This window comes from Emys orbicularis, chromosome 8, assembly GCF_028017835.1.
Source record: "Emys orbicularis isolate rEmyOrb1 chromosome 8, rEmyOrb1.hap1, whole genome shotgun sequence".
Taxonomy (NCBI): domain Eukaryota; kingdom Metazoa; phylum Chordata; order Testudines; family Emydidae; genus Emys; species Emys orbicularis.
Genome location: NC_088690.1, coordinates 24,347,609 through 24,361,106, shown reverse-complemented (window position 1 = coordinate 24,361,106; position 13,498 = coordinate 24,347,609). Strand labels below are relative to the sequence as shown.

The 13,498-nt window shown below is 40.8% G+C and overlaps 1 protein-coding gene across 1 annotated transcript in view; it reads right to left on the bottom strand.

Moving 5' to 3' along the window:
• MSH4 (mutS homolog 4) overlaps nt 1-13,498 on the bottom strand; it is a 62,151-nt gene that overhangs the window by 14,924 nt on the left and 33,729 nt on the right. Inside the window, exons 8-15 of the mRNA XM_065409536.1 lie at nt 8,235-8,309; nt 7,768-7,832; nt 6,993-7,162; nt 4,516-4,652; nt 4,069-4,172; nt 3,075-3,199; nt 1,491-1,691; nt 1,170-1,288 (exon numbers count right to left, since the gene is read on the bottom strand). Coding sequence (XP_065265608.1) covers nt 1,170-1,288; nt 1,491-1,691; nt 3,075-3,199; nt 4,069-4,172; nt 4,516-4,652; nt 6,993-7,162; nt 7,768-7,832; nt 8,235-8,309 — 996 coding nt within the window. The remainder of the gene's footprint in view (nt 1-1,169; nt 1,289-1,490; nt 1,692-3,074; nt 3,200-4,068; nt 4,173-4,515; nt 4,653-6,992; nt 7,163-7,767; nt 7,833-8,234; nt 8,310-13,498) is intronic.

Genomic DNA, 13,498 nt, shown 5'->3' with positions numbered 1-13,498 from the left:
TGGGGGAGAAGACAAGTCTGTATTCAGTGGTTTATACACATTAAACACTCTTATCTTGATGATTCTTACTGAGATGGTCAAGGTTCCAGAGTTGCTCCTAGCAACTATCAGGTCATAATCCTCAATGCTGTGCTTGATGCACGTATCATGGCTGTGTTTTGGGTGATGGAGGTAGGTGATGAGATTGTAGCCAGCAATATGGCAGCATGGTTCTTGAGTTTCTTGCAGGGCAATGATGTTAATCATGTTGTCTCATGTAACATGAGCTAGCTGGTCGCTTCTAGGCTGGTAAATACCTTCAACATTCAATTGGCAAATTCTTAGAGCTGGGTCTACAATTCTCTTAAGTGGCTCTGGATGGAGTCACTTTTTGGAGACTAACTATTTCCATTGCTGTTCAATCCGGGACTTCACTGGGTGACGTTCGGATGCCGATTTGACAATATCGGTTGTGCTTTAGCACGTAACAATGGAGACCACATGGTAAAAGGCTGTCATCACCTGCCTCTGGTTAGTCTCTGAGCAGTAACTAATGGATCATATAGCAGCAACATCCAGACAGCTTTCTTTCACTCTACAAACAGCCATCCAGTAGTTAACATTTCTTTCAGATGCATCACCTCAAGACTAGACTATTGTAATGAAGGGATGCATCTTAAATTCATGTGGAAACTGAAGCTGATGCAAAATTCACTTGTTAAGTAAAGGTTTGTTTTACCCATAATCACATTAAGACTGTGATTCACATAACATGTCAGACTGTGTTAAGTTCTGTGCTTGATAGTGGCAGCCTATTAGTTCCTGAGTTGATTTTCTGATGCTGGTTTTGACCTGTAAATCCCTAAATGGCCTGGGACCTACCTTTCTAAAAGATGCTTCTCTCCTCATGACATACAATATGGAAGAGAGATACAGAAGCCAAGTTGTCTTTGACTGCTTTGTTTGTACACAGAATCATAGAAATGTAGGGCTGGAAGGGACCTTGAGAGGTCACCTAGTCCAGCCCCCTGTGCTGAGGCAGGACCAAGTACTCCTACACTATCCTTGACATGTGCTTGTCTAAAATAAAAGTGCTTCAGTGCCAATGAAATATAATCCATAAACCAATGTAAACTGTACCAGCTTAATGTTAATTAGGGCCCCTGATACTAAAATAATTAAACTTGTACCTCTTTCATTTCCTTCATGAATGTTGATGAATTTGTTTCTATATCATCATCCATACCAATTCTAGTGAAAATTTGCTCAGCAATTCTAAAAGAAGAATATTCTGCTGGGACATAAGAACCTGCAAAATAAAATAAAAGTACAAATTATCTTATGTTATCACTGGTAGTAACACTATAGCTAAAAACTGGCCTTGTGTAATACACATAAAATCTCATCTTATTTTTAGAAACACATTTTTCCACTTAGTAAATAATGATATTTTCAGTAGAAAACAATTTGAGTAGTGCAAAAGAATACTTATAATGTAAACTGTTGCTCACCAATCTGTGCCATAATTTGACAGAGAGCAATCTGTTTCAGGTAAGTTGATTTTCCACTCATATTTGGTCCTGTAATAATGATAAAATTGCTGCCTTCTGTGATATACGTGTTATTAGAAACAGGTTTTTCCACAGATATCTTTTCAAGAATGGGATGCCATCCCTGCTTGATTGCTAATGTATCAGTAAATTCTGGACGAACTAAACCAAGAAAAAATTATAAGCAATGTTAAGCACTAACTACAAAAAAACCTACGACAATTATTAAAAAGTTACATTTTTAAATAAAATAAGAATCACTCATGCAGAGCAGAGCTCTGAGTCTGTTACTCTTCCTCTTGTTGAATAATGTCTTGCTACTTGAGTTGGGGGCTTCACTCCTCTGCCAGGCATAGCACTACAAGGTGCTGCCTCAGTTTCCCCCAACCTGTATCTACAAAATAAGTCAAAACAAGCTTGCCTTAAAGCATTTCCCTTTAATTAACAGAAACAAATATCCCAAACAGGGAAAGACCTTCCACTCGAGCCTTTAATCCTACTACTAGCTCCAGATTTGGGAGACCCCTCTTACATAGTTTTGTATTTTGCCTTCATCGTGAGGCTCCTAGTCCTCCTCCCTGGAGCTGGAGTACTGTTCAGAACAGTCTTTCTGCTGTTTACATAAAATAACCCTCCATCCTCCTCCCAGAGCTGGAGGTACCACCTTCACCTTCCCAGTTCTCACTGGAGCTTGGGTAGAACTCTTGCCAGTGCTTTAGCTAACACAGCATAAAGATATGATCCAGTTCTTCTCCCTGGAACTGAGGTTCAGGTATCATTTGTCTATCCCATGACAGAGTGGGCACCCCTCCCCCTTTTCTATTGCCTGCTGTCTCCTGTCATCAGGAGTCTTTTTTCCCCGACACTGCTCCTTGCTGACCTCCTCTCCATACTGAGTTCTGGTAATTTTATTAAAGTCAGGTGCTCCCCTAATTGAGCAGTAATCAGCCACCTGGGCAATCAATTAGCTCCCAGTCCACCAATTAGCCACCAAGGCTGGCTTACCAACCTTAGTCATGGGTAGACTGTCCCTAATTCTCTCTAAAAGGCCAGTCACCCCATGACAAGAACTATTCACAAAGAAGGGATTATTCAACATGAGCAAGAGTGGAAGAATCAGAAAGGATATTCCCATGTAGAAGACCTGACCTATAGCTATCAAATCAGCAAAGACAGTATACTTGGAGGAATTAATGGGCTGTTTTCAGGTAGAGATTACATCTTTTATACAAGTCCTCATGATCTATTACAGAAAAATAACATCTTAGCCCTCCATCCTCAAATAACATGCCAAGATTGTGTTCAGAAGCAAGTGGGGGAATACATGAATAAAAGGGGAAAGAAAAGTAGGAAAAATGAAGCTATAAAAGTAATTCATACACTGAACTGAAATCCAATTTTAGTTCTATAGATGACTAATATATGAAGAGATAAATCCAAGAGCCACAAACTAGACCTGGTACTATTATATAAATACTGGGGGACAGGGGAGTAGCTTTACCAGCATTTTAATTTATATTTACCATCTCTTAGAAAGAAACTTACCATAGTCAGAAAGAGTGCAGGCATGGGCAAATGACAGCAACATATCCAACATTGACACAGTGTCAGAGAGTTTGTACAGGCAATGGATATGTTCATAGATTTCACTCAATAGTTTACACACTATCCTGCAAGCAGACAGCTCTGAATTAGTTACTGTACACTACTATATTTTATTGCTTTATACAGTTTACAGCAATAAAACAATTATTAAGTTCATAATGTCAATATGGTACTTAGATACTAGGATGACAGGCATTACATAAATGCCATAGAGATTTGTAAACATGGGCAATTGTGTGAATTTCTAAAAAGCATAGTAAGTTATTGGGAAACAACTTCTAGGCCAAATTCTGCCATCAGATGTGCAAATGCAACTCCCACTGCTTAAAAGGGAGCTGCATGTGCAAAACTGACTCTAAAAAATACAGCTTTGGAACCAATGGTGTTCTTTTGTCCTCCAAAAAGTGCGACTCTTCAGTTTCTTGAGTCCTTCATGTTTAAAATGGGTTCACATGATCTCCAAAAGAAGATGTAGCCAAAAATAGCCTATGTTAGCTTTTGTGATCTAGAAGAAAAGAGAACTATATATGCCCTTGGGTCCCTTTATAAGCATAATTTATGGAAAAACTGAAGGTAATTCTACTTAAAATGAAAGGCACACTTAATATAAATAATGGCTACACATTGCCAAATTGCTATACTCATTGTGTCATTTTGTGTTGATAATACTCTACAAAAAGTTTAATAAATGTGATGGATACTCTTCTTTTTTATGAATAAATCCCTATACATTTTAATCATAATTCAGAATAATGTAGATTTAGCCTTTTAATGTGCTCTCTCGTGAAGAACACTCTCTCTCTACAATCTGGAGTGCTTTTATAATACACCATAATTTAATAATGAAAATATATCAGAAAACCTCACAACTAGTTGTTAATATGGCAAATAAATCAAGTTAACACAAATATTAAAGAGTTTGAAATGTTCTTACAAGTAGGTCATGTGATAAATTTCTCTCAAAGACTCCTGGCATCTTTCATTCATTTTAATTAAGTCTGCTGAAGTAAAGCTATATGCATTTTTCATTTTAGTGATCTGTAGGGAAATTCAAACTTTAAGTAATACATGTCAAATAAACGCACATAAAGAAAGATTTCCAGAAAACAAAGTAGGAACAATCTGGAAAGCAAGTGACAAAACTGTTACCTTATTTCACTTTTCCTAAATAAAACAGTATGAAAAAACAAGAAAACAAAATGCAAATATCAGAATGATAGAAACCTTAGAACATTTCATATCATCTCACAAATAATATACCACATTTAGACATTTAACACACTGTATAAAAGAATATGGGTTAAATAAATTCTATCCTCATTTATTATGTAATATCACTGAAGTCATTAATTGCATGACAAAACATGTCCAGAACACATACCTTTGTAAATTCTGAAGGAAGCTGACCATTAGGTAATGCTGCACATTCTGCATTCATTTGGATAAAAAATCCACGAGCAGAGCTGAAACTCATCTTCAAAGGTAGGTTGTATTTTTCTCCAAGCTGTGTTATCATTCCTAAGTAATATGGGGAAAAAATCAACCATAATTTAAATATTTTCTAACATACTATAAAACTCACTGTGTTATCTGAGTAGGAAATTCATCATGCAGATATCTAGATACCAATTCCAGTAAATTAGACAGCCTTGTTAGGACCTTGAAAGGGGGCTTGTGTGGAGGTGAAAGAGCTTAGTAAACCATTCAAATAAGAGCATTAGCTTTATAAAACTAGTGGACAAAAAGTGCCAGGTGAGAATAGGAGAATTCATAGGTTATTTTTAAAGATATTCAAATGTTGTCATGGGGATCTCAGGGGTGGGTTGTCCTTCTGCTGGAAAGGAAGATTTCTCAGAGAAGTAAGCTTCAGATGAATCCACGTGCATGCCAGTGGTGTTTCATCCTGCTTTCTCAACAGGTAACTGTAATGCTTAGATCTGGGGCTGTCGATCTTTTCCTACTCACTCCATAGTTCAGAATCCTTTGCATTTCTAAATCCTAACCCCAACCCACCCACCTGGGAGGGTGATAGATGCAGGGGACTATTAGGTGGCAGGAGGAAAGGTGCTGCTAAATGGTAGGAATTCTGAATTTTGCTGAGTGGGGTACAGGCATGTGTGGGTGCCTGGGTGGATGAGGAAAAATACTTATGTTGTACTACTGTGTGGGGAGAAAAGAAGGATGCTGTTGAACAAGGTTTCCCTGGCATTCACACTCCTCACTGAACTGGCTCAACCTCCCACTGTTGCTACCACCAGAGACACAGGCCAGCAAATGGTTGGGTAGAGAAGATGGGCTGTGTTGGACACCTGGGTCCTGGATTCAGAGTAGCAGCCGTGTTAGTCTGTATCTGCAAAAAGAACGGGAGTACTTGTGGCACCTTAGAGACTAACAAATTTATTTGAGCATAAGCTTTTGTGGGCTACATCCCACTTCTTCGGATGCATAGAATCCACGAAAGCTTATGCTCAAATAAATTTGTTAGTCTCTAAGGTGTCACAAGTACTCCTGTTCTTTCTGGGTCCTGGAGTCACTCAGTGCTCCAGTGTGTCAGCATTTGCTTCCTCAATGCTTAGCATGGTAACAGGAAAAGGAGCTCTTCCGCTGTAAACATGTGGGCTGCAGTGAAACTGGACTGCACTAACCATCAGGAGGGAGAAAGAGCTCCTCCCTGCCTACATTTCTCTGGGTCTTAGCAGCCATGTAAGGAAAATTTTGGAAAGCAAGGGAACAACTAAATTCTTGTGATGTTCACTCTGTGTGATGTCAACTGTAAGCTACAAAGCTAACAGGAACCTCAAGCCAATCTATAGTATATTATTGGTGTTAAAAATTCTACTATTCATGTGTACTATTTGTCATTCTTGCCTGTTAAAGTGTGAACTAAAAGAACAATCTTGTCTGCTCAGAAACGTGATAGGAGCCATTCGGAAAAAGACAATTATTTTCATCAACTTTAGACACTATCTAAAACAGTTACACTCAAAGAATAGAGGCATTCTTCCAACATTGATTTTATTCATTTTGGCTTTAAAATAATATCAAGAAAGTGGTTTTACACAATTCTTAATAGCACACAGTTAAATCATAGCTCACGACTCAAACTAGTTAAAATATTAAAAACAAAGTATTTGTGTTTGTAATGTGTCAGCAGATGATAAAACTAAATTTTTTGTACCAGAAAATTTTATTTGAAATAATATTGTTTCAACACTTCAAACTGAATTTAGATGCATTGCATTGTAGGTGCAAACCATAGGTTTTAAATGGAAAGATTACAATATGTTTGATTCATATACCGCTTGTTTTTTTGTGGCAGAATAAATGAAGCAATCTTTTTACTTTTTAAAATCACAAAATAATTATTCATCATTTCATTTTAATTACAGTTTTTATCTACAAATGGAAAACCTCAATGTACATTTCAAATAGGGTTACCATATTTTAAGTTCCCAAATAGAGGACACTGCAAGGGGAAAGGGAGAGCTGGAGGGGGAGGGGAGTACAGTTTCTTTCTACTTTGAATATCTAACATTTATAAATAACAAGTGTAATGTCCTCAAAATGTCCTGAAATAGGACAAGAAAGGAAATATCATGGACATTTGTTCATATTTCAAAAATCTGCCAGGACAGAGATCGGAGGACCAAAAAGAGGTTGTGTCTGGGAAAACCGAGACGTATGGCAACCCTAATTTCAAATGTACCTCAACTTTTTTTTATCAATGACAAAATCAAATTACAATAAAAATACTTGCCTTCTCTTCATTAGAAAGTTAGCACTATATATTCTTGTACAATTTTATGGTTCTATATAACAGGTGCAATATATTTCTATTAGTGATCAATCATGAAATACCTGCTATGTCATCTACAATCTCTGTGTATGTTCTACGAGCTATATCAAGGAATTCATTGATGTTTGGCCTGACTGCGTAGCACTTCTGGGTCCTCATATTCAGGCATCCTTTTGTGTATCTTGTATCATCATTAATGACAGTTTTAATCTTTTCAAGTATGATTCCAAACCTACAACAGTAGTTATATCAGTAACGGAATTAGCTAGGTAATATTTTTCAACTTCATTATCAATATCATCTTCAATTATAAATAAAAATGACTGAAGCCAATACACTAAAAACTTACCATGTGATTTTTTTTACCTGAGACATCATATGAACACACTTAACTTTAACCTAAATATTTTAATACCTTAAAGAATAGCAGACATTGCACACTGCTCAGATATCGGAAACCGCTACTTGTCCTCAGTCATTTTGGGTGATTCTAAGAAATCAAAGTATTCTCAATTTTTTTTTTGTCTTTTCAATAATATCTACTGGAGTATTTAAATTTTGTAAGAATTTAAATTATGTTTGTCATTCATAACCAATCAACTATTGTTAAAACCAATTTTCTGTTTATCTTTTTTAAAATTTCTCCTGCAATAGTTGAAAAACTGAATTTCTAAAAACTTCATAAAGAATAAGTAAAATTAAGAGTTTCTAATGATAACACAAAAAACAGGAGCTATATCTATAAATAATTCAAGAAGAAACATCTTAAAATCCTAGACATCCTCAGAAAAAAGGAGACAACAAGATATTCTAGCTATGAAAATATTATCAAAATACCTTTTGTCTTCCAGAGAACTGTAATATGCCTTTAACAGATGTGTCTTGCAGCTTTTCAAAGCAGCCTATTGAAAATTAAAATATAGATTAAAATTTAATCATGTTTTTATGATTAAATAACCATTTTAACAGTCTGTAAGACCTTTAGAGTCACCTAGACTTATTTGAAATTGGGGTGATATAGAGAGCTTACCGGCTGGGCTGGCATAATCATTATAAAATTAAGCTTTTAACTAGCATTCAGAATCCAGTTCCGAAAGTATTAGAGACTCAAATATGTTTATTTTTAAATCAACATCAAACTTAGCATAGATTTAGAGGCCCTTGTCTTATTTTTAGAGGATGTTACTACAGTGACAATGTACAGTTCCATGAGATATAAAGTAAATATAATGAACTGCACTGTGTGACAACAAAGATTAACTAGTTTGGGTTTTATATAGAAAAAGTAACAGAATACATTTCACCTTTAGAGGATCCACAAGTTCCAGAGTATGCTTCAGATAGATTAAATTAGTTATTTTTGATTCAGCAGCTTTAACCTGTTGAAAAAAAATATTACAAATACAGTACGTATAAATTTTTAAAATACATTTCAAAACAAGCATGCATTTTACACACATATTCTGAATGTATTTTTCATGTACTATTAAGTGATTTATGAAAATTCATATGACTAATGACCAGCTTGACAATTTGTAAATTTGCTGTTTTTAAAAAATATATATATTTGACTATATATGGCTTGAGAAAACTCAAATTACAATACAATATTTTCAAAAGAGTTCTTCAACTGACAAGAAGTCTAAAATATTTGTGCTTTCTTACAGAGAACAGAACATTTGCTATGTGCTGTTGCCTTATAAAGAAAGAATAGGTAGCAGTTCCATAAGAAAAAAAAATCTAATTTTTGTGTGGAGAGTTTAAATCAATGTTGGAAAATCAACGGCTTCTGAAAATGAAACTGAAGAAAACTTTAGATTTGAAAAATGGAAAAATCTTATGTAGAAGCTAAGGCAGATTTTCAAAGGCACAAATGAAAATCTTCCTTGTTTTTAAAGTCAAATTAATAGAAAATATAAATAAAAGTGAAGGCTCCTGTGTGGGAAATGCTAAACAGTATTTTTATTTCAATTTTATGAAAAATTCAATTACACATAAAAATCTACTAAAAAGTCTTAGTTTACTTTAAAAATAATTATGCTACAAATTTTTGGAACAGAAACACCCCAACCCACCCAATTTCTAATGTTCTGAAGTTTCTTAGAAGGAAAAATGTGCTCACAGAATTCAATTAAATCCCTTTATATGTTACTGAATTTTGCAGAATTTTCTTCTCAGAATGAAGCTTGGCAATCAGCCCAGATGGTGTCTTAGTGCAATCAAAGTATCAGGGGTGACATTTACAGAAATATTCCTTAAGATGGAGCAATTTGATTGCCTTGGGTCACCTTACCAAGGAGAAAGCAAGCAAGGGTAGCTGTTCCAATAACCATTGCAAGTTTCTGCCCAAATCCCCCCCACATACACACATTACCAATTACAACTCCAGGAACTTCAGTGTGTCTTGCTTTTAAGAAAAGAAAAAAAAGCATTGTTCAACAGTTTTTTTTATTCTATACCTGTTGGTAACATTAGTCTGTTAGGCTATGTCTACACTACGAGAGTAGTTCGATTTTAGTTAAATCGAATATGTGGAATCGATATTACAAAGTCGAACGTGTGTGTCCACACTAAGGACAGTAATTCGACTTTGTGAGACTTTGTGAGTCCACACTAACGGGACAAGCGTCGACATTGGAAGCGGTGCACTGTGGGCAGCTATCCCACAGTTCCCGCAGTCCCCGCTGCCCATTGGAATTCTGGGTCGAGCCCCAAATGCCTTCTGGGTAAAAAAATGTGTCGAGGGTGCTTTTGGGTGCCTGTCGTCATCCGTCCGTCACTCCCGCCCTCCCTCCCTCCCTGAAAGCGCCGGCGGGAAATCAGTTCGCGCACTTTTCTGATTAGTGACAGCGCGGACGCCACAGCAGTGCGAGCATGGATCCCGCTGCGACCATCGCTGCAGTTGTGTCAGTTCTCAACGCCTCGCAGCTTCTCATCCACCTTTACCAGAGGCAGCTGCAGAGAAATCAGGAGAGGAGGCTACGGCACCACCGTGAGGGCATGAAGTCGGAGAGTAGCTCCGAGCTCTCAGAAAATACGAGACCCAGCGCCCAGGGCATCTCGGTGTCACTGGGTCTTGTGGATACTGTGGAACGGCGATTCTGGGCCCTGGAAACAAGCACGGACTGGTGGGACCGCATAGTGCTGCAGGTCTGGGATGAATCCCAGTGGCTGCAAAACTTTCGCATGCGGAAGGGGACTTTCCTCGAACTGTGTGAGTTGCTGTCCCCTGCCCTGAAGCGAAAGGACACCCGGATGCGAGCAGCCCTGACTGTCCAGAAGCGAGTGGCCATAGCCCTCTGGAAGCTTGCAACGCCAGACAGCTACCGGTCAGTCGCGAACCACTTTGGTGTGGGCAAGTCTACCGTGGGGGTTGCTGTCATGCAAGTAGCCAAGGCAATCGTCAAGGTACTGCTATCAAAGGTAGTGACCCTGGGAAACGTGGAGCTCATCATAGATGGCTTTGCCGAGATGGGATTCCCAAACTGCGGTGGGGCTATAGATGGGACTCACATCCCTATCCTGGGACCGGACCACCAGGCCAGCCAGTACATAAACAGAAAGGGATACTTTTCAATGGTGCTGCAAGCACTGGTGGACCATCGGGGACGTTTTACAAATATCAACGTTGGATGGCCTGGCAAGGTGCATGACGCTCGTGTTTTCAGGAACTCTGGTCTGTTTAGACGGCTGCAGGAAGGTCTTTACTTCCCGGACCACAAAATAAGTCTTGGGGATGTGGAGATGCCTACAGTCATCCTCGGGGACCCTGCATACCCGCTAATGCCCTGGCTCATGAAGCCCTACACTGGCGCACTGGACTCAGAGAAAGAACTCTTCAACTACCGGCTGAGCAAGTGCAGAATGGTGGTGGAGTGTGCTTTTGGCCGTCTCAAGGGGAGATGGAGAAGCTTACTCACTCGCTGTGATCTCAGTGAAACCAATATCCCCATTGTGATAGCTGCTTGCTGTGTGCTCCACAATCTGTGTGAGAGCAAGGGGGAGACCTTTATGGCGGGGTGGGAGGTTGAGGCAAATAGCCTGGCTGCTGATTACGCCCAGCCAGACAGCCGGGCGATTAGAAGATCCCAGCGGGACGCGCTGTGCATCAGGGAGGCTTTGAAAGCCAGGTTCCTGACTGAGCAGGGTCTCCAGTGACTGTTTAGTTTGTGGACACAGATGCTGAACCTGCCCCCGTTTCTTTACCCAGTTACTGTTGACTATCATTCCAAGTTACATACCCCCTTCACCACCTTCCCAACAAATAAAATCTGTTCCGTTTTGTTAATGAACAACGTTCTCTTTCTTACTGTTTTCGTGGGAATGTTTTAAACCGGGGACGCAGACTGTAGCGGGGGGCGGGTTTAGTGTTCTGATGCAAATGATGCTTCTAAACTCCGGGAATGACAGGCTCCGCAGTGGTGGATTGGTTGTTTCAACGGAGCCTGCCAGCAGTCCTGGGCGGGACTGCGTGTATGTGTCGGCCAAGTGACTTTCTGGCAGGGGGCGGAGGGTTACAGACCCCCTGCTGCGTGGCTCTGTGATCCAGGATAAGGACCGCGGCATAAGATCTCTAACTGCCCTCCCCCGCCACAAAGTCACAGATCAACCCCCCCGCCCCCCAGAACATGAAAACCACCTCCCAGACTGACCAGGGTAACTGGTGACTGCACTGTGTATGTGTCCTGATGCTGGACCTGCCCCCGCCTCTGTAGCCTGCTAAAGGTGACTGTCCTGTCCAATTAACAAACCCCTTCCCCCCCTTCAGACAGAATCTCCTCTAAAAGACAAACTTGGAAACAGTACTTAACAGAAACAGATGTTTTATTATGAACCGCACATGAAAAGGGGGGGGAGGAAACTTGGACGGGGGCTTGTGTGAGATGGGTAGGAAAGGACTTTTCAAACTTTGTGGAACGAGAGCCTTCTATTGCTGCAGCAGTCTGCAGGGGTTGACTAAAAGTTTTAACGGCCCTTGCCGCCCCTCCTTCTTTGGACTTTTGGTGAGGGGGGTGTGGGACTTGGTGGCGGGGGAGGGCGGTTAGAGATAGACTGCAGCGGGGCTCTGTCCTCCTGCCTCCGGTCTTGCAGAACATCCACTAGGCGCCGGAGCGTCTCCGTTTGCTCCCTCATTAGTCCAAGCAGGGTTTGAGTAGCCTGCTGGTCTTCCTGGCGCCACCTCTCCTCCCGTTCCATGACTGCTCGGTGCATTTGTGACAAGTTCTCCCTCCACTGTGTCGTCTGGGCTGCCTGCGCTCGTGAGCAGTCCATAAGTTCATAGAACATGTCCTCACGCGTCTTCTTCTTCCTTCTCCTAATCTGCGCTAGCCTCTGGGAGTGTGATGCCAGGCTGGGTTGGGAGACAGTCGCAGATGTGTCTGTGGGAATGGGAAAAAGGGAGTGAATTCCTGAGACAGATAAATGAAGTTGCTAACAAAGAACATAGTCTTTCTCTGTGAACAACACCATGCACTGCACCTTTCACATGCGCACTCAGGACAAGGTCGAATTTTCGGCCCTCGCCTTCAGTGCCTGGGGTCTTGCAGTTGCGATCTGAGAAGCGTGGCAGGACACCTCTACTTTTGTTGCAGGAAAACATGCTAAGCCGTAGACTTGTGGCAGCTTAAAACTTTAATAGTAGCACTGGGCTCCTTTCGCACTGAAAGCAATGCCACTCTCTGCTGGCAGCAATCAGGGAAGCATGAGCTCTGCCCCGTCCCACCACCTCGCGGCTGTCCCGGGGAAAGATCCCTGTATGCTGCCCCTCTGCCGCCTCCACCGCGTGGCTGTAAAGCAGTCCCAATACTAACATTCCCCTCCCTAATTTAAAGCAGGGCGTCATGTGCAACATCACGCTGATGAGGATCTCGGAGAGCGACAGGGGACGGATGCTTCGGGAGAGCATGCAGAAGCCAGGGCCGTATGCCGCCATGCTCTGCCGTGCTATGATCCCGGACTACTTGATAGAGTCATGGCGTGGGAACGTGTCTTACCACGGTGGACCTAACAAGATCGCCCTGCCACGGAACCTGATGCGCAGGCTTGAGCAGTACCTCCAGGAGAGCTATGCTGAGCTCTCCCAGGAGGAGACTCTGTCAATTCCCGGACACATTGACCGTATTTTGGTGTAACTGTACTGGAAGGGACTACAGAGTGGAGCGTCCTGTGGTTGCCTAATCATGAAAATCCGGACATTATTTGATTTTTTATACATAGTTGGGACTAAATAGTTGCCTAAGGCAAAGAAATCATGAACACCCAATTGCTGATATAGTTAATATTCCTGTTGTGTTATAAATAAAAGTTTCTATGTTTCAATGAGTGAATGAAAACCCCATTGTTAACAATATAAATATTCCAGTTATGTTAAAGTTAAATGTTTAGATGTTTAAAGCACTCACTGCTTGATCCTTCCCCTGATTCGGTGTCCGGGGTAACGGATGGGGACGGTTGGTAGGGGATCTCGGTAAGGGTGATGAAGAGCTCCTGGCTGTCGGGGAAATCAGCGGAGGAAGCGCTGTCGACTGCCTCATCCTCCTCATCTCCTTCCTCATCTTCCCCGTCCGCT